The sequence below is a fragment of the Oncorhynchus kisutch genome, linkage group LG6 (genome assembly GCF_002021735.2).
Source record: "Oncorhynchus kisutch isolate 150728-3 linkage group LG6, Okis_V2, whole genome shotgun sequence".
Classification (NCBI taxonomy): Eukaryota; Metazoa; Chordata; class Actinopteri; order Salmoniformes; family Salmonidae; genus Oncorhynchus; species Oncorhynchus kisutch.
This window is the reverse complement of record NC_034179.2, coordinates 76,768,971-76,789,760: the sequence shown is the minus strand read 5'-3', so window position 1 is coordinate 76,789,760 and position 20,790 is coordinate 76,768,971. Positions and strand designations below refer to the sequence as shown.

General features: G+C 46.6%; 1 protein-coding gene across 2 annotated transcripts in view; it reads right to left on the bottom strand.

Annotated features, from left to right (window-relative positions):
- Nucleotides 1–20,790, bottom strand: part of LOC109898646 (paralemmin-1) — a 29,263-nt gene that overhangs the window by 5,839 nt on the left and 2,634 nt on the right. Inside the window, exons 2-3 of one of the 2 annotated variants that reach the window (XM_020493690.2) lie at nt 4,485–4,536; nt 1,453–1,533 (exon numbers count right to left, since the gene is read on the bottom strand). In XM_020493690.2, coding sequence (XP_020349279.2) covers nt 1,453–1,533; nt 4,485–4,529 — 126 coding nt within the window. In that variant the 5' untranslated portion in view covers nt 4,530–4,536. The remainder of the gene's footprint in view (nt 1–1,452; nt 1,534–4,484; nt 4,537–20,790) is intronic. The other variant, XM_031827660.1, reaches the window with a different exon arrangement.

Sequence of the window (20,790 nt, the reverse complement as noted above, 5' to 3'; positions counted from 1 at the left end):
AGCAAAAGAAGCTAACAAAAACAAAAGCCTTCTGTCTCTATGAATACTAAAACGGTTATCCAGTATGCAGTAACCAAAACAAACAGACCTTAGGCACAGAGCTCTGGTTGCCATTTTGGATCTCCAGCAGGATGAGTGAGGCCAAGAGCCTGGTGTTGTCTGTGAGGGAGAAACTGCCCCCAACTCCGGATCCCTCACAGGGAGGGCTCAGAGAGCCACACGTCCTCAAACCCGGGTGTAGGCTTGGTCACAAGGGGTCTGATTGAGACTGACAATAATAAAACTGACCATGTTTATTTAGAGAGTGTTTGTAAATGGACCAACCTACATTGGCTGCGACTCAGTTAGTTCCCTTTCAACCTTTGAAGCAGAAACCTTCCAGAGCCCAGAGGTACAGTAAAGGAGGGGTCCTCCTTTCATTCTAACTCAGGTATGACAACACCAAGCTGAGGGGTGAACATAGTCCTACCTGGCTCCAAGCCTCATCAATTAGTCATACGACAATGTGGGGAGTGTGATAGCAAGCTAAGCAACAACAACAGACAGACGGTGGTGACAATGACACAACATTATATTGGAGTGGTGGTGACACTAAGTGGGCCTTGTTCACAACTATTTGCCAAGACAACCTTTTGGATGGAACGAATGTGACCGCTCCATGTGGACCAGTCTCTTACTGTGCTCAGAGTCAGAAAATAAATGTAAGACAGGAGGGGAAGTGAGCTGTGCATACAGAGATGCTCTAACTGCTGGGCTGACTGGGAACACGAGACTGTTCTCACACTTCACACTGAGGAAGAAGAAGGACAACTCTCTTTCCTCTGCCATGTGTAAGGCTGGTGCCGCCAGCACAGCACACATCCTCAGACAAACCCAGTAATGTAGAGTAGACTGTTTGTGTGGGCGGCTGCCTGAGTCATATGTGTTGATGGAGTGGTTCTAGCCACTCCACCACTGATCTGACGTGAAGGAGTTAATGGGGTCCAACAGGGATCAGTGCTGGTGGTCCCAGTGGAGGAGAGAGTTACTGACAAAGATCAACATAATGCACAGCTCTCTCTCTCTCTCTCTCTCTCTCTCTCTCTCTCACTCTGACTCACTCTCTCCCTATTTCTCTACAACCACCTCCTCATTTCAGTTCCTCTCTTTCATGTGATTTCTCTCTCTGTTACAGAGATCATGGTAGCAGAGGTCATGGTAGCAGAGGTCATGGTAAGATGATGAGCAGAAGAGAGTTGAACAGGAAGGAGGGAGAAAAAGACTGTTATACAGAGGAATAGAGAATGCCTCAGGACACCTCATGGTGTTGGGGATGTTGTCTGGTGTTATGGAGCTAATTGAGTTTATCATCACACAGGAGGGCTTAACCCTGGGCATGTGAACCAGCTGCCAGACATGTGGCTCCCTGCAACAGGACAACAGGGAAGGACAGACAGATAGATCCAGACAGACCTTGCGCTGGGCCTGCGTCAGCCACTCCTCCTCCATCTCCCTCCTTGCTTTCTCGTCGTCCTGCTGCTTACGTCGCTTGTCCTGGTGATGAGAGAAGAAGAGAGAGAGACCAACAAATAGAGAGATTTAGGGTTGAGTGGAGGTAGAGATATACTTATGTTTCTGAACCTAATGAGGAGCACTTCCTGTTATTAAGCATCTCAGACGTGTGTCACCACAGAGACAGAGTCCCACAGCTCACACTGCTTCCAAGCTCTATTGAGATAGTCATAGTTGTCATTTGAATGATGCTAGTGAAGGAGAAGATAACAGCACAACTACAGTCCTGTATATCTTATTACAGCATAACTGAAAAGCGGTGACGGTAGATCACAGTGACAAGCCCCATAGACATATATGCTGTTGACCAGTGGAACAGCTGGTTCTTTAAGGTCAAAGTGCAGAGAAACGGAGATGAAGCGGAGGCAAGGCTAGGAGCACGTGGGCATGCCGGCACTCCATCTTCATCAGCTAGTCTGACAGTAACACACATATCACACATACTGCACATTCATGTTCTGTTAGGAGGAGCGGTTCACTCCCATACATTAGCACCAATCCAGGCCTGAGACTGCTATCCCTTTGGACTTCTCATAGTTTCCCCAACATCCCTCCTTTCAAAAGCAACTGCAATTAGATTACGCTAAACAGAAGGGTAATTTAGATCCGAATTTAATTAACGATTTTGGTCAAACCTAATTCAGTAAGAACTGTGTTGGGGCATAACATGTGGGAGTTGGCTAGACCCCAATGCATCAAAGAAAGACAGGATAAAGCATGGGGGGAAGGCATGAGCATTGTGTGTGTGTGTGTGTGTGTGTATTTCTACTGTCTCTTAATGCTCAAGGTCCCTGTAGTGTTTAACCCTGCTGATGAGGTCAGTAGTGGCCCTGAAGCAAACACCATGCAACCCAATTGAATTATTCAAACATGGACCGACTGGGGGAGAGCTGTCACGCCCTGACCTTAGAGAGCCTTTTTATTTCTCTATTTGGTTAGGTCAGGGTGTGATTTGGGTGGGCATTCTAGTTTTCTATTTCTTTGTTGGCCGGGTATGGTTCCCAATCAGAGGCAGCTGTCTATCGTTGTCTCTGATTGGCAATCATACTTAGGCAGCCTGTTTTCCACCCTAGTTTGTGGGATTTTGTTTTGCATATTTGCTGTGGAGCCTGCAGAACTTTACGTTCTTTTGTATTTTGTTGTTTTTTGGTGTCATTTGAAAATTAAGTAAAAGGTACGCCTACCACCCTGCACCTTGGTCTCCTTCTAACGATGGACGTAACAGAAGATCCCACCACCAAAGGACCAAGCAGCGTGGAAAGGAGGAGCAGGGATCCTGGGCCCGGGAGAAAAGTGAGTGGAGGACATCCTGGACATGGGAGGATAAATTGGACGGTAAAGGATCCTGGAAGTGGGAGGAGATCCAGGCTGGAATGGATCACCTTCCATGGGAGCAGACGGAGGCAGCGAGGGAAGAACAACGATGACACCGGGGTCCGCGACCTCGATGCAAACACGAGAGGCAGGGGGGGGGGGACATGGGGTGGTTGGCGGTGCCAGGTTGCAGACCAGAGCAAACTCCCCGCACTCGCTTTAAGGAGGCACCATGCTTTGCGGTTACACGTACTGTGTCGCCGGTACGCATCCACAGCCTGGTGCACTCTGTGCCAGCTCCCCGCATTTGCCGTGCTAGAGTGGGCATTCAGCCAGGACGGATTGTGCCGGCTCAGAGCTCCTGGTCTCTGGTGCGACTCTTCGGCCCAGGATATCCTGCGGCAGCTCTGCGCACAGTGTCGCCGGTGCTCCTTCACAGCCCAGCGCGTCCTGTTCCAGCGCCCCGCAGTTGCCGGGCTAGGGTGAGCATACAGCCAGGATGCGTTGTGCCAGCTCTACGCTCCAGACCTCCAGTCCACCTCCGTGGGCCCAGTATATCCTGCGCCGGCTCTACGCACTATGCCTCCAGTGCGCCTTCACATCCCAGTGCATCCTGTGCCAGCGCCCCGCACTTGCCGGGCTAAAGTGAGCATCGAGCCAGGACAGGTTGCGCCAGCTCTGCGCTCCAGACCTCCGGTGCATCTCCACGGCCCAGTATATCTTGTGCCGGCTCCACGCACCAGGCCTCCAGTGCGTCTCTCCAGCCCGGTGCGTCCTGTGCCAGCTCTACGCACCCGGCCTCCAGCGATGATCCATGGCCCGAAGCCTCCAATGGTGATCCATGGCCCGAAGCCTGCAGTGATGATCCATGGCACGAAGCCTCCAGGGATGATCCATGGCCCGAAGCCTCCAATGGTGATCCATGGCCCGAAGCCTCCAGTGATGATCCATGGCCCGAAGCCTCCAGTGATGATCCATGGCACGAAGCCTCCAGTGACGAGTCATGGCATGAAGCCTCCAGAGACGGCCTCCAGTCCGGGGCCCGCAGCGAGGGTGCCCAGTACGGGGACACAGCGAGGGTGCCTAGTCCAGGGCCCGCAGCGAGGGTGCCCAGTCCGGGGCCCGCAACGAGGGTGCCCAGTCCGGGGTCGGAGGTGCCACCAAAGTGCCACCAAAGTGGGGTGAGCCAGTGGTGGAGCGGGGTCTGCGTCCCGCACCTGAGCCGCCTCCGCGGATAGATGCCCACCCAGACCCTCCCCTATAGGTTTAGGTTTTGCGGGCGGGGTTGTTTATGTCTCTATTTTGGTTTGGTCACGGTGAGTTGGGGTGGGCATTCTATACTCTATTATTTGTATTTCTATGTTTTGGCCGGGTAGGGTTCTCAATCAGGGACAGCTGTCTATCATTGTCTCTGATTGAGAACCATACTTAGGTAGCCCTTTTTCCACCTGTCTTTGTGGGAAGTTGACTTTGATTAGGGCACATAGCCTTTAGCTTCACGGTTTGTTTTTGTAGTGTTTATTATTTTGTTTGGTGTCATTTTCCAAATAAAGAGAAAATGTACGCTAACCACGCTTCACCTTGGTCCTCTTCCTTTAACGGCCGTGACAGAGACTCACCTCTATAGCCTGCACTCTCTGTTGGTACTTCTCTGCCTCGTCCATGTTGGGTCTACAACACAAGAACACAGAGGAGAGTTATAGTTACTTTACTCCTACTGTAGCAGTCCAGAAAACTGTTCATCATTTAAATGAAACTCAATTATTAAAAGTTATTCCACACATATTTGGCGCATAACTGATTTTCAATTCCCTTCGCTGTGGGACAGTGGATGAGAGAGTGTGATGATGTGATGCCTGATCCTAGATCAGTCATATATCAAAGCAGTGCAGAGGCTTATCATGGAGAGACTGCTACACTACTGTATTCTGTCATGTACTGGGTCCTTTGGGTGTTCACCTGTCATCCTTCAAACCACCAACTACATTTTCATATTATTATACACTTTCCACAGAGGTGACTGGAAAACTGCCTGTTAGCAAATCTGCACTAGAGATGATTACTACATAATTCTTATATAATTATTTAAACCCTAAATGAGAGAGCAGAGAGGAACTGGGAGAAGAGAGAGCACATAGCAGCACTTGATGCTGAGTTGCTGAGCTCCCAACAGTAATAAGTCTGACTGAAATTAAAGGAATGATTGATTCCTGGAGCAGCAACCTCACACTTTATCCCTGTGTGTATGAGGAGAGGGAATAAAACAGAGGAATATGGATCAGTTTGGCTTACAGTAAGAGTGGGAGGGGAGAGCTGCTCTCAGAAGATATATTAGGTTCACTCCATTCCTATGTTATCATTAACTGTAAATAAAATGCTATAAACCAACCTGTCGCAGCTTTGTTCACTGACATGACAATGCCACTAGTCCAGAGTGTACTACAGAGTGTAATACACAGTGTACTACAGTACAGAGTGTACTACAGAGTGTACCACAGAATGTACTACAGTGTACATAGTGTACTACAGAGTGTACTACAGTGTATTAGAATGTACTACACTACAGAGTATTACTACAGAGTAGTGTACGACACAGTGTACTACAAAACAGAATGTACTACAGAGTGTACCACAGAGTGTACTACAGTACAGAGTGTACTACTGTACATAGTGTACGACAGTGTGTACTCCAGTACAGTGTACTACTATACAGAGTGTACAACACTAGAGTGTACTACACTACAGAGTGTACTACAGTGTACTACAGTACAGAGTTTACTACAGAGTGTACTACAGTACAGAGTGTACTAACTACAGTACAGAGTGTACTACACTACAGATTATTATTACAGAGTGTACTACACTACAGCGTATTAGAATGTACTACACTACAGAGTATTACTACAGAATATACTACAAAACACAGTGTACAACATATTGTACTACACTATAGAGTGTACTACACTACAGAGTGTACTACACTACAAATAATTACTACAGAGTCTAATACAGTACATACTACAGAGTGTACTACACTACAGCGTATTAGAATGTACTACACTACAGAGTGTACTACAGTGTACTACAGTACAGCCTGTACTAGAGTACAGAGTGTACTACAGAGTGTACGACAGTACAGAGTGTACTACAGTACAGCATGTACTACAGTACAGTGTGTACTACAGAGTATACTACAGTACAGAGTGTACTACAGAGTGTACCACAGAATGTACTACAGTGTACATAGTGTACTACAGAGTCTACTACAGTACAGAGTGTACTAGAGTGTACTAACTACAATACAGAGTGTACGACACTACAGAGTATTAGAATGTACTACACTACAGAGTATTACTACAGAGTGTACCACAAAACACAGTGTACAACAGAGTGTACTACACTACATAGTGTACTACAGAGTGTACTACACTACAGTGTATTACTACAGAGTGTCCTACACTACAGCGTATTATTACAGCGTGCACTACACTACAGCGTATTACTACAGTGTACCACACTATTGCGTATTACTACATAGTGTACTACACTACAGCGTATTACTACAGCGTGTACTACACTACAGCATATTACTACATAGTGCACTACAGTATCTCATCCTGTCATCTATTTAAACACACTTAGAAGTGTTGACATAAGAAGAGCTGGAAGAAGATGCCGATTGAGTTCAACTCCAACAACTGTCAGAAGGGCTACACACACACACACACACACACACACACACACACACACACACACACACACACACACACACACACACACACACACACACACACCTCAAATCAAAGCTCACTCTGGGAGATGGCTGCTTGATTGAAGTTGCAGATGTGTTAAGCAATAAGAGATCTATAATGATTCACAGCCAATGGCAGCCATTTCATGAGAGCAGAAGATATTATAATTATACAATATTATAACTATACAGGTTATAATTCAACCTCAGATATTTACCTTATATCAGTAAATTAATACATATTCTATTCACATGATATACATGATTGGTATAACTAGCCTACTATGGAGAATGGTACTCGAGGCACGGGTGACTATATTTTAAGTACCATTCTGTCCAACTCAGATTGATACTATATAGCATAAGTGGTTAGAGATTTAGGATGGTTGTATGGTGTCTCAGGGCTGTTAGTCCCAGGCGGGCATTGTAGTGAGGGTGACAGACGGCTCTAAAGGTAGAGGGGATGTTCTATTGACGGCAGGGCTGTGATGGAGAGGGAGGGGCTGTGATGTCTCACACCCAACACGGGGGTCATTAGTGGGCATTGTCACGGTGATGGAGTGCCACAGGCAGAGGTTCATTAGAGCGCTGCCAACCCGGGGGACTCTCCTTGTCCAGATGATGGACGCCTTACACATTGCCAACCGCCAGCCAGCCCAGAGCCCCCCCACTCACTTGGACACCCCATTCCTTCTGTGTCTGTCTGTGTACGACTGGCTGCTGCTGCTACCCTGGAGAGAGTATACCACTTTGTTTGTACAGTCAGGGCACCATTTGTCACATGGTATTCTCCTGGGAATCAGCAAATGTGATGTGTGCTGCTTATCATATGAAAGAAACTTTCCATGCATCAAAGTCCCTGTACACAGTACTGTAACTCAGCCTCTTGAGAGACCCTGACCTGAAAGAGAGAGATAGAGGAAAGAGAGACATCTGGGTCCTCTGTGACCTGACCTGGACTGAGGGGAAAACACAATGTACTTCCGACAGCTACAAATCGAGCACTTAAGCCAGAGTCCCTGCAACCCTTTTCCACTGAGTGGAGTCTTGGAACGGGACCAAAATGGAATGTAAGCACAGACACTGAGGCTGGTGTTTGGGTGTCCCTCACCTGTCCCCACCCTGTCACTGAGCCATCTCTCTCTCTCTCTCTCTCTCTCTCTCTCTCTCTCTCTCTCTCTCTCTCTCCCTCTCTCTCTCCCATCCGTCAGCAGAGAGAGAAGTGCTCTCACGGAACATGGAGTGCCCACTCAGGCTGAACTGATTTCTCTCCAGCTCTGGGTGAGATCCAGGGACCGAGTGAGTGTGTTGTGTGTGTGTCACATTGAGTGTCTCACAGGGGGACACAGATAGTATGTACAGGAAGGTGGGGTTGTAAATGGGTGGGTGATGTGTGTGTGGGAGAGAGATAGATCTGACCTGTGTTTCTCAGCCACAAACAACTACAAGACGTCCGGCAGTCAGCGCCTTATCTTCTCCAAGGGGGTTGGAAATCTCTTCTGTCTTTTCCGCTTAAGGCACGGCTCACTGAATGTGACTGTAAGACTGCAGGGGGGGGTAGCATTTACACCAGTAGCACAACAGGAGGCATATTCTGTAGCTTCATACAGTACAGTATTCATTACTGATACATACAGATTTAGTTGTGTACAAGAAAGAAAGGCTTTACACATTCAGCATTATTGTAATCACTATGCTGTATGAGCAATACTCAAGAGGAGCACTGCCCATAATATTGGAATGGTGGGTGGAAACGTAGGGCAAAAGGCCCCATCCCCAGGGATGGAGGTAAAATGTTCTCCAAGATTTCTGGTATACATTAAGTTGAGTGCCAGGAGTTTTTCCTGGCTGTGTGATCTGACCAGAAAAGACTGGGCCTTAGTTGTGACTATAACTAGGGCCCAGATTTTTTCTGGCCAGGTCCCATGATCTGGAAATAACTCCTGGTGCTAAATGCATCGTAATCAAAATCGTTAGTGTAAAAACAAGAAATGGCCAATCTGGTCTGGCCACTGGTCTTCATGGCACATCCAGTCCACAGAGTGAGACAAACTCAGACTCTGCCACTTAGCCATATTCTACATTGGGTGAGAGTCAGCCAGTCCAGAGAGAAAGCGATTCTCTGTCCCAGAAACCAGTCATGTACAAAAGTTACGCTGCTCCGCTCCCTAATGTTTAATTCAGCACTAGGAAGGAATTCTGTTCTCCGGAATCGACTAGGTTTTTAAAGTTACTCTCTGTGTTGTTTTCCAAGTCCTCTACTTCCTGTTGCTGAAAGCATGGATTCAATTGTATATACTTTTGTTTTTTAATAAAGTGCAAGTGCTTTAAGTCGTTGTGGGTGTGCATGTCTGCATGCATTTGTTTGTTTGTGTGAATCTGTGTACGTGTGTTTGGTAGATTGAGTGCTGAATGTATAGGGATCCGTAAAAGTGACAGAATATGAGTGGAATCAGAAATCTTTGATTTGAATGCCACAGAAGTATAACTCACAGAACATTCTTCCTCAAAAGCAAAAGCAGGTCTGGAGGAGGAAGCTCACAGCTCTGTGACTGATTTGACGGTGGGAACTCTGGAGATGTGAGAACAGTATAAGCTCCCAGTGAGATTCTGGAGGTTATCAGGAAGCCACACATCTCTCCTGCAAGGTCACAGCTGTAGTTTTATTCACATCTCTAAATGGGATGTAAGGCAGCGATCAGGGAGATAATTGGGCTTTAGCAGAGGTGTTCACCCAGCAACAATATTCATACACCAGTTACTATGGGATGTCCTGAACTCTGTAACCAACACCACCATTTCCAGGAACAGAGGTGCAGCTAACATTCCAGTACAATGAAGTCAACTAGAGAATACAGCACGTTCCATCAGAATCACTGTTGTCCAGACATACAGTCGACTGTGGTAGTGTACTAGACTGAGTCAGGACAGGAGAGCCCCAACCCTCCTCAGCCTGGCACAGGATGGGCTGCTAGGAGCCAGGACTTCCAGGACTGGTAGGCTTTACTCAACTGAAAGCACACAGCTTAGCAGGGGAGACGGACTCACATTAATGGTCTCTCTATCAGGGACTTCCACCTGGGCCACACACACACACACACACACACACACACACACACACACACACACACACACACACACACACACACACACACACACACACGCACACACACACACACACACACACACACTCCTGCCATGTTGAGGCCCAGATTGCAGGGCATGTGTCTGTTGCCTACCAAGCGTTTGCATTGTCATTGTGGGTTACTTCATCATTGGGTTCAATCACCATCAGAGCTGTGCTTGGGGGCACAGATGGCTCCTGTGTGCTCTGTTTGTTTGTCTGAGCCTCTCTGTCAACGTCTCTAATTAGAATAAGGAGAAACAGTATGCTGTTTCCCAACAGGAAGTAAGATGCAGCAATACACTCAATTTAACTTCACAAGAGCTCACACAGGAGCTCCGCCTATCACGTGCACATGCACACACACCGACGTTCAAAGGTGCATGCGCACGAACACACACCCACACCCACTAACACACACACTTCACCAACTTTCCCTGGCAAACACACTTGGATGGAAATGCTCTCTCACTTCGTAACGGTTTTCCTAGAAAGAGTACTGAATTGTGTGCCGTTTAAATGTGTGCCGTTTATACTGAACAAAAATATATACGCAACTTGTAAAGTGTTGGTCCCATGTTTCATGAGTTGAAATAAAATGTTCTCCATATGCACAAAAACCTTATTTCTCTCAAATGTGGTGCACAAATTTATTTATATCCCTTGCCAAGATAATCCATCCACCTGACAGGTGTGGCATATCAAAAGGCTGATTAAACAGCATGATCATTACACAGGTGAACCTTCCACAGATGGTTCACCTGTGTAGAAGTTGAGGGAGCGTGCAATTGGTATGCTGACTGCAGTAATGTCCACCAGAGCTGTTGCCAGATAATTGAATGTTAATTTCTCTACCATAAGCCGACTCCAAAGCCATTTCAGAGTATTTGGCAGTATGTCCAACTGGCCTCACAACCGCAGACCGTGTGTATGGTGTTGTGTGGGCGAGCGGTTTGTGAACAGAGTGCCCCATTGTGGCGGTGGGGTTATGGTATGGGCAGGCATAAGCTACTGACAACAAACACAATCGCATTTTATCGATGGCAATGTGAATGAACAGAGATACCGTGACAAGATCCTGGGGCCCATTGACGTGCCATTCATCCGCCGCCATTAACGCATGTTTCACCATGATAATGCACAGCCCCATGTCACAAGGATCTGTACACAATTCCTGGAAGCTGAACATTTCCCAGTTCTTTCATGGCCTGCAAACCAGACATGTCACCCATTGAGCATGTTTGGGATGCTCTGGATCAACGTGTACAACAACATGTTCCAGTTCCTGTCAATATCTAGTAACTTCAAACAGCTATTTAAGAGTTGTGGGATAACATTCCACAGGACACAATCAACAGCCTGATCAACTGTATGCAAAGGAGATGCAAAGTGTCACACTGCATGAGGCAAATGATACTGATTTTTCTGATCCACAACCCACTTTTTTTGAAGGTATTTGTGACTAACAGGTACATATCTGTATTCCCAGTCATGTGAAATCCATAGATTAGGGACTAATTTATTTATTTCAATTGACTGATTTCCTTATATGAACTGTAAATCAGTAAAATCTTTGAAATTGTTGCATGTTGTGTTCATATTTTTGTTCAGTATAAATGCCTGTCCTATTGTCATTGGATAAAATAGGGTGGGACCATGAGACGTGACAGTGTGGTTGTGTTGAACATAAACTGGTCAAGTATTCAGTTAATACGTGATCCAAACTCAGGTGTTCCCAAAACTTTTTGGCCCGTGACCCCATTTTGATATAAAAATGTTTTGTGACCCATTGTATTCTTTTTATTATTGGGGCTATGACAGTTTATTACAAATCAGTCTGCCGGAACTTTTGCCAGTATTTCAATCTGAAGGGAGTATGGTTTAAAGTAAATGAAATGCATCAGAAAGGTATTGGGAAGCTCAATAGATCAGGGCCTGGTCTTGTCTACTCTGTTTTAATGAGTCCTGCGTGTATTGTGGGCAAGGTAGAAGGAAACAGAAGACACATACAGTACATGTTTCAGAAGACACATACATGTTTCAGGGTACTGGCATAACCCCAGTTCTATGAACCAATTTACTCTCCCGACCTCATTTTCAAACCAGGTGACCCCTAGTTTAGGAAACGCTGTCCCAACTGCTGTGTATGTACAGTATGTCAGGCTGCATCCTCTTCCCTGCGGTACCTACCGTGCCAAAACAAAGCAATACCATGAGGAGGTGACTGAGCCTAGCTATAGTTAATGGGAACAGACCAGGGTACAAAATGATCAGATGCAGCCAATGCTTGCACCCCACCCCCATCCTCCACTGATATACTGTCGATACACATGGATACACATGGACACATGCACACTTGGCTGCATAAACAAGCAGGCAGAAACAATGTTCTCTAGATTGCATGAAGTGTTACCATAGTCTCTGCAGCAGCACATTATGTGAATGGAATATTCTGCACAATGAGGGCCGAGAATACACAGTGTTGACTCAGGAAAAGTTCTCATCTCATAAATAGTTAAAAAGCTGGGCTTTTAAAGTAATTGGTTAACCTGTGCCCTGCAAGTTTGGCGGTCTACAAAATATGCATTCAGGGAGGTGGAATTGTGCTTCTCTGGGATGCCCAGCACTTAATAACTATGGCTCTGGCCTGGAGAATGTGGTCTATAAGCATGCCTGGTTAACTTTGAGATGAACCTGCTCTGAACCTGCTCTGCTCACATAGACTTCTCTCTACCTCTACCCAACACACACAACACCTCATCCTTTACACTGTTGACCATTATCATCACGTTATGCAGTTCCATTAACAGCAGAGTTGTCATCACTATGGAGAGAAAAGCCATAAGACAATAAGTTAAAGCTGGTGAACCTTACCTTACCTTCAGTGATTCAGCCGTTCTAGTCCATGATCAGAATGAAACTACCCACAATGACCAATCAACATTACGGCATTACAGCAATTATTGTCTGGCCGGCAACATCAAATTTGAAAGGCCTAATCCTCATTCAGTAATAAACACTCTTGCAATATAAGTAATGAGCAATATAACTACTGACCATTCATTTACTGCTGCTTAAAATGACAGCTAGGTCACACTGCAATGACAGCTAGGTCACACTGCAATGACAGCTAGGTCACACTGCAATGACAGCTAGGTCACACTGCAATGACAGCTAGGTCACACTGCAATGACAGCTAGGTCACACTGCAATGACAGCTAGGTCACACTGCAATGACAGCTAGGTCACACTGCAATGACAGCTAGGTCACACTGCAATGACAGCTAGGTCACACTGCAATGACAGCTAGGTCACACTGCAATGACAGCTAGGTCACACTGCAATGACAGCTAGGTCCCACTGCAATGACAGCTAGGTCACACTGCAATGACAGCTAGGTCACACTGCAATGACAGCTAGGTCACACTGCAATGACAGCTAGGTCCCACTGCAATGACAGCTAGGTCCCACTGCAATGACAGCTAGGTCACACTGCAATGACAGCTAGGTCACACTGCAATGACAGCTAGGTCACACTGCAATGACAGCTAGGTCACACTGCAATGACAGCTAGGTCACACTTTTGAGCTGAGGCTGGGGTCCTATGTGGCTCAGTTGGTAGAGCATGGCGCTTGCAATGCCAGGGTTGTGGGTTTGAATCCCACGGGGCACCAGTAAGAAAATGTACGTCACTCTGTATAAGAGCATCTGCTAAATGGCTAAAATGTTTAAAAAAAAGAAAAGAATGTAATGCCAAAGTGTACTTGTTGAGGAAGTTTGAGGTGTAGCTGTCAGTACCTGTGCACTGCAGGAGGCCAGGTTTAGGTTTGTGTGGAACAAACCAAAATTGGTTCTGTAAAGGTTCCCAGTACATTTGTTAGGTTGTGTCAAATGTTCTCTTAACACAAAAGCTGTCTTTTTGTGATGATTATAGAATGTTTGTATAAAACATTTGCCTGATGTTCATAGTACACATTTAATCTGTTTCATGATGTTGAGTGGACATTATAAGAGTTCCCAAAACACAAAAACTGTCCACTTGTGATGATTATGTAAATGTTTCTATTAGGTTGCAAAACAAACAATATTTGCCTGATGTTGCAATAACATTCCCAGAACAATTATTTTGTTTCTTTAAAAGTTCATAAAACATTTCTTCAAGTTGTGGGAACATTGTGGGGATATGACAAGAGATAGGTTCCTAAAACACAAAAACTGTCCATTTGTGCTGACATTCAGATAATGTTTGTATCCGGGTGCACAAAACATTCCTTTGATGTTGCAACAATGTTGACAGAACAGCCTTTCTGAGTTCTTTAAAGGTTCCCAGAAAATATAATTAGGTTTTGGGAACAGTGTGGGTGCATTACAAGAGATAGGTTCCCAAAACACAAAATATGCATGGTTGTGATGAAATTCGTACAATTTAAGTGAGGTTGCACTGGACATTCACTTAATGTTGTAAGAATTAAATAAGACAGTTTTTATGACTATTCCATTGATTTTAACGAACGTCATAAAAACAGACTCATTGCTGCAACTGCCCAACAGGCTCGGGAGGCAATGGTCAAGTAATGCGTCCTCGGAAACATGACCCGCCAAACCGCACTTCTTAACACCCACCTGCTGATCCCGGAAACCAGCCGCACCAATGTGTTGGAGAAAACACCATTCAACTGATGACTGAGGTCAGCCTGCAGGTGCTCGGCCCGCCACATGAAGTCGCTAGAGGGCAATGAGCCATGTAAAGCCCCCCGGCCAAACCATCCCCGAACACAGACGATGCTGGGCCAATTCTGCACCGCCTTATGGGACTCCCGATCACGGCCGGTTGTGATACAGCCAGGATCGAACCCGGGTCTGTAGTGACGCCTCTAGCACTGCAATGCAGTGCCTTGGACTGCTGCACCACTCGGGAGGCTCTTTCCAAAGATATTTCCCCCCCCCCACATACACACTCCTAAATATGAGCCTTTTTGCAGACAAGCTGATATTCAGTCCCATAGACACTCAGATCCCCTATGTATTTGAACACTAGTTAATAGTTCACAGTTCTGACTGGTTCTTTCATTCAGCTGACAGCAGCACTGATCTCTGACCCTTTCACGATGAAGGTCATTGAAAAGCCTGCTCACGTCTCATCTTCACACATTCCAGGCAGTGAGATCACATTTACTGTACACACAGAGACAGTAAGAAGGCTGCAGAGAGCAGAGTGTACACAATGTAATCTCCTGTAATCTCCTAGCCTAGTAAAGTCACATGATGTCTTGCTGTCATTCCCTCTGTATGATTTCCACCTCCATCATAGAAACAGGCTGCAATTATGGGCATTAATAATTATTCAACAATTATGGGCATTAATATAGAGTTAGTCCCCACTTTGCTGATATAACAGCCTCCACTCTTCTGGGAAGGCTTTCCACTAGATGTTGGAACATTTCTGCTGGGACTTGCTTCCATTCAGCCACAAGACCATTAGTACACTGATGTTGGGTGATTAGGCATAGCTTGCAGCCTGCATTCCAATTCATCTCAAAGGTGTTCGATGGAGTTGAGGTCAGGGTTCTGTGCAGGCCAGGCAAGTTCTTCCACACCGATCTCGACAAACCATTTCTGTATGGACCTGCTTTTGTGCATGGGGGCATTGTCATGCTGAAACAGGAAATGGCCTTCCCCAAACTGTTGCCACAAAGTTGGAAGCACAAAATCGTCTAGAATATCATTGTATGCTGTAGAGTTAAGATTTCCCTTCACTGGAACTAAGGGGCCTAGCCCGAACCATGAAAAACACCCCCAGACCATTATTCATCCACCACCAAACTTTACAGTTGGCACTAAGCATTCGGGCAGGTAGCGTTCTCCTGGCATCCACCAAACCCAGATTCGTCCGTCGGACAACCAGATGGTGAAGCGGGATTCATCACTCCAGAGTGCTCCAGAGTCCAACGGTGGTGAGCTTTACACCACTCCAGCCGATGCTTGGCATTGCACATGGTGATCTTAGGCTTGTGTGTGGCTCCTCGGCCATGGAAACCCATTTCATGAAGCTCTCGGCGAACAGTATTGTGCTGACGTTGCTTCCAGAGGCAGTTTGGAACTCGGTAATGAGTGTTGCAACATAAGATAGATTATTTTTACGTTCTACACGCTTCAGCAGTCCCATTCTGTGAGCTTGTGTGTCCTACCACTTCGTGGCTGAGCCGTTGTTGCTCCTAGACATTTCCACTTCACAATAACAGCACTTACAGTTGACCAGGGCAACTCTAGCAGGGCAGAAATTTGACGAACTGACTTGTTGGAAAAGTGGCATCATTTGACGGTGCCACAATGAAAGTCACTAAGCTCTCTGGTACTGCCAATGTTTGTCTATGGAAACTGCATGGCTATGTGCTCAATTTTATACAGCTGTCAGCAACGGGTGTGGCTGAAATAGCCGAATTGTCACGGCTGTTGAAGGAGGAGGACCAAGGTGCAGCGTTGTGAGCGTACATATTCTTTTTATTTGAAAAGACGCCGAACAAAACAATAAACACTACAAAACAAACCGTGAAGCTAAAGGCTATGTGCCCTAAACAAAGTCAACTTCCCACAAAGACAGGTGGAAAAAAGGGCTACCCAAGTATGATTCTCAATCAGAGACAACTAGGACAGCTGCCTCTGATTGAGAACCACACCCAGCCAAACACAAAGAAATAGAAAACATAGAAATAAAGAAACTAGAATGCCCACACTAGTCACACCCTGGCCTAAACAAAATAGAGAATAAAAGCCTCTCTATGGCCAGGGCGTGACACGAATGCACTAATTTGAAGGGATGTCCACATACTTTTGTACATATAGTGTATGAACTGAACATAGACCAGCCTAAACATTACATTTAAACAAATGCATGCAATCATTTACACATGTGTGTCATGTTTGTCGTAAGAATTATCGGACCAAGGTGCAGCGTGATATGGTTTCCACATGTTTATTAACTGAATCGCACAAAAACAATAAAGAATGAATGAAACGTGAAGACAATAGAGTGCTCACAGGCAACTACACATAAACAAAATCCCACAAACACAGGTGGGGAAAATAACTACTTAAATATGAACCCCAATTAGAGACAACGATTACCAGCTGCCTCTAATTGGGAATCATACAAAACACCAACATAGAAACATAAACTAGAACACAACATAGACATAGACATAAATATACTAGATCACCCCCTAGGCACGCCATGACCTACTAACAATGAAACAATGGCTCTCTATGGTCAGGGCATGACAGTACCCCCCGGCCGGACTCCGGCCGCTAAACGGGGGATTAGTGTCGATGTTGGTGGCGGCTCTGGTGTGGGATGAAGAACCCGCTCAGCTTGCGGATCCACCAGCTTTGGTGGTGGCTCTGGTGCGTGCCGAAGAACCCGCTCATCCCGCGGATCCAGCCATGGACCTGGGCTGAACACTGTGCCTGGACTGGACCTCGGTGTCAAGGAAGGCTCCTGCCATGGAGCGGGACTGGACACCACCCCTGGCCTGGACATCGGTGCAGAGGAAGGCTCCTGCCATGGAGCGGGACTGGACGCCGTATCTGGACTGAACACCAGCGCAGAAGAAGACTCCAGGCCATGGAGCAGGACTGGACGCAGTGTTTGGACTGGACACCGGCGCAGAGGAAGGCTCCTGCCATGGAGCGGGACTGGACGCCGTATCTGGACTGAACACCAGCGCAGAAGAAGACTCCAGGCCATGGAGCAGGACTGGACGCAGTGTTTGGACTGGACACCGGCGCAGAGGAGGGCTCCGGCCATGAAGCTGGACTGGACGCCGTACCTGGACTGGGCACCGGCGCAGAATAAGGCTCTGACCATGGAACAGGACTGAACACCGTGCCTGGACTGGGCACCGGCGCAGAGAAAGGCTCCTGCCATGGAGCGGAACTGAACGACGTGTCTAGAAGCTCCGAACCGTCGACTGTCGCTGGAGGTTCCGGGCCGTCGACCGTCGTAGGAGGTTCCGGACAGTGGACCGTCGTAGGAGGTTCCGGACTGTGGACCGTCGTAGGAGGTTCCGGACTGTGGACCGTCGTAGGAGGTTCCGGATTGTGGACCGTCGCCAGAAGCTCTGGACTGGAAACCGTCACCGGAAGCTCTGGACTGTGAACCATCGTCGGAAGCTCTGGACTGTGAATACGCACTGGAGGCCTAGTGCGTGGAGCCGGTACAGGTGGCACCGGACTGGTGACACACACTTCAGGGCGAGTGCGTGGAGCTGGCACAGGACGTACCAGACTGGAGAGGCGCACTGGAGGCCTGATGCGTGGAGCCGGCATCAATTGTACAGGTTCGATGACACATTTAGCACGGCAAGTGCGAGGAGCTGGCACAGGATGTACTGGGCGGTGAAGGCGCACTGGAGACCTGGTGCGTATAGCCGGCATCAATTGTACCGGAACGATGACACATTTAGCACAGTGAGTGCGAGGAGCTGGCACAGGACGTACTGGGCATTAAATGGCATTAAACTGACAACACGCTCCTTAGCGCAAATGTCGTGCATCTTCCACCAACTCAACAACTCTCTCCGTTCTCTCTCCTCCAATATCTCCATCCACTCTCTGACGCTCTGACTCTCTCCTTTCACTCACCGCCAGTTTATCCCTCTTCTCCCAGACTGGCTCTGGTTCACTCCTCGGCTCTGCAGACCACCCCTTGTGCCCCCCCCCCCCCCCCCCCAAAAAAAACATTGGGCTGTTTTTTTGGGCTTTCTTTGTGGCCGCGAACCCCGACGTCGTCGCTGTCTTCCCTTCTCTCTTTGCGTCTGCCGCCAAGGAAGGCTATCCTGTCCTGCCATGATTTCCTTCCAAGTCCAGGATCCTTTCCCATCCAAGATCTCCTCCCAAGTCCAGGATACCTTCCCATCCAAGACCTCCTCCCAAGTCCACATATACAAATACATTATGCACCACTAGTATGTCCTCATTCTGTCCTCTCCAACAGTCTGTAAATCGTATCTCATTCTATCTATGCACATTATATTCCACTTAATCCTAGTTTATTCTGTGTAGGCTAAGGCTCACGCACATCTGATAAATCATGGCGTCCAGTTCATCACATCGTGTGCTCCTCCACAGCACTCTGATCCAGTTGGAAAAACAAACCGAAGACATAAGCTGTTGTTGTTCCTTAGCTACGTTGTTTTTAGCCATCGACCCTGCAGCCTGTCTCTCCTCTGCCTTAACACCATTACATCGTTAGAGAGGGACGATGACATCATTTGGGCGGAATATGTGGAATATATTAATGGTGATGTCTTTTCAAGTCAGATTAGAGATGAGGTCATGTTGTTAACCTCAGTGTTATGGTATGCATGGCTTTGTCATGTGAGGATGTCAACCGCAGTTCCTTGACACAGCTTGGATTATGAAAAACAGATTGTCCATTCAAATGTGTAAACCCTTTGGAAAATAGTGTGTTCAGCCTGTCACAAGTACTTTACACTCAATTTACTCTTTAGAAAAGGGTATTCATATATTTTTCTTCTACACCTCACTTGACAAGTACTTTCACTGATTCAAATTCAGCATAAAAACGGCAATGGAGAAAAAGCATTTCAAACCAATTTGAGATGTTTCCAGAGCATTCTAATGCAGCTTCCTGAAATAGCTCAATGTCTCTTGGTAGAGGTTACAATTTAAGCACTTTAACAAAAACAATTGGCCTTGTCAATGTACAGTGCAAGTCTAATGAGTTCATGGCTCCATAATGGGAAAGAGCATTCATCAAGCACTTTGCCTCACTTGCCAGGCTTATATTTTAACACCGCATTGCTGGAATAGGACTCGTAAGTTATTTATGAGGCAGCACTAGAGGGAAAGGGGCCCAACTATAGTCTTATTGAAGGGTAATTAGATCCATGTTATCTCCCACTCTACACTCAAAGACTCGATCATGGACACTGTTACTGACACTCGTGGATGCTTCGCGTGATGTATTGTTGCCTCTACCTTTTTGCCCTTTGTGCTGTTGTCTGTGCCTAACAATGTTTGTACCATGTTTGTGCTGCTATCTTGTTGTGCTGCTGCCATGTTGCTACCTTGTTGTTGTTGTGTTGCTACCATGATGTGCTACTATGCTGTTGTTGTCTTAGGTCTCTCTTTATGTAGAGTTGTCTCTCTTGTCATGATGTGTGTGTTGTCCTAAAAAAAATGATATCCCAGCCTCTGTCCCCGCAGGAGGCCTTTTGCCTCTTGTTAGGCCGCCATTGTAAATAACAATTTGTTCTTATCTGACTTGCCTAGTTAAATAAAGGTTAAATAAAAACTAAAAATAGATTAGATTGAGGCAGAATGAACAGCCATTGTCTGATGAGCCTCCAAATGTCAATCCAAATCCTACACATCTGTCCTCATATCCCTTGGGCGTACTACTGAATGAATTTGTGTACAGTATAAATATGTATTCAAAATCTGAAGTATTTCATCTTGAATTTTGTGGCAGTCGAGGTCCTTAGATGTTACATAGTCATTGTAACAACACGTTGTCCAATCCATAACACTCAGCTGTGCCATTTAGGCGGAGGTTCCTTTCAACAGAACACCACCCAACATAGGACGGCCGACGTCATGGCAGAGTTGGATGGTAAATGTTCCTATAAATGTTGATTAATGGTCCCCTACCAGTCATTTCCCCTGCAGTGGCATCCATCCCCTTTAAAAGTGGGTCATGTGAAAGTAATGGGGGCTGTGGAACAGGACAGAGCAACCCCATACATAATAGAGAAGGGAAAGCAAGGCGGTGTTAGCCGCAGCGGCCATATTCCTTTGTCTGTAATCACATTTCTAGGCCCAGCTTTGTCAGGCAAATCCATAGAGGTTTTGTGTCTAATGGTGTCTTTCCATCAATGCGTAAGTCTGATTCACGACTCTGGAGTGACAGCCCATTGTCTCCTCCCTGAACCCAGAATCCTCAGGGTTTTCTCAAGCTCTCAGATTGTGTATCCACGGGCTACATTAAGCTGATGACGGGATGGAGATTTTGTGGGGAGAAGGGCAGGCA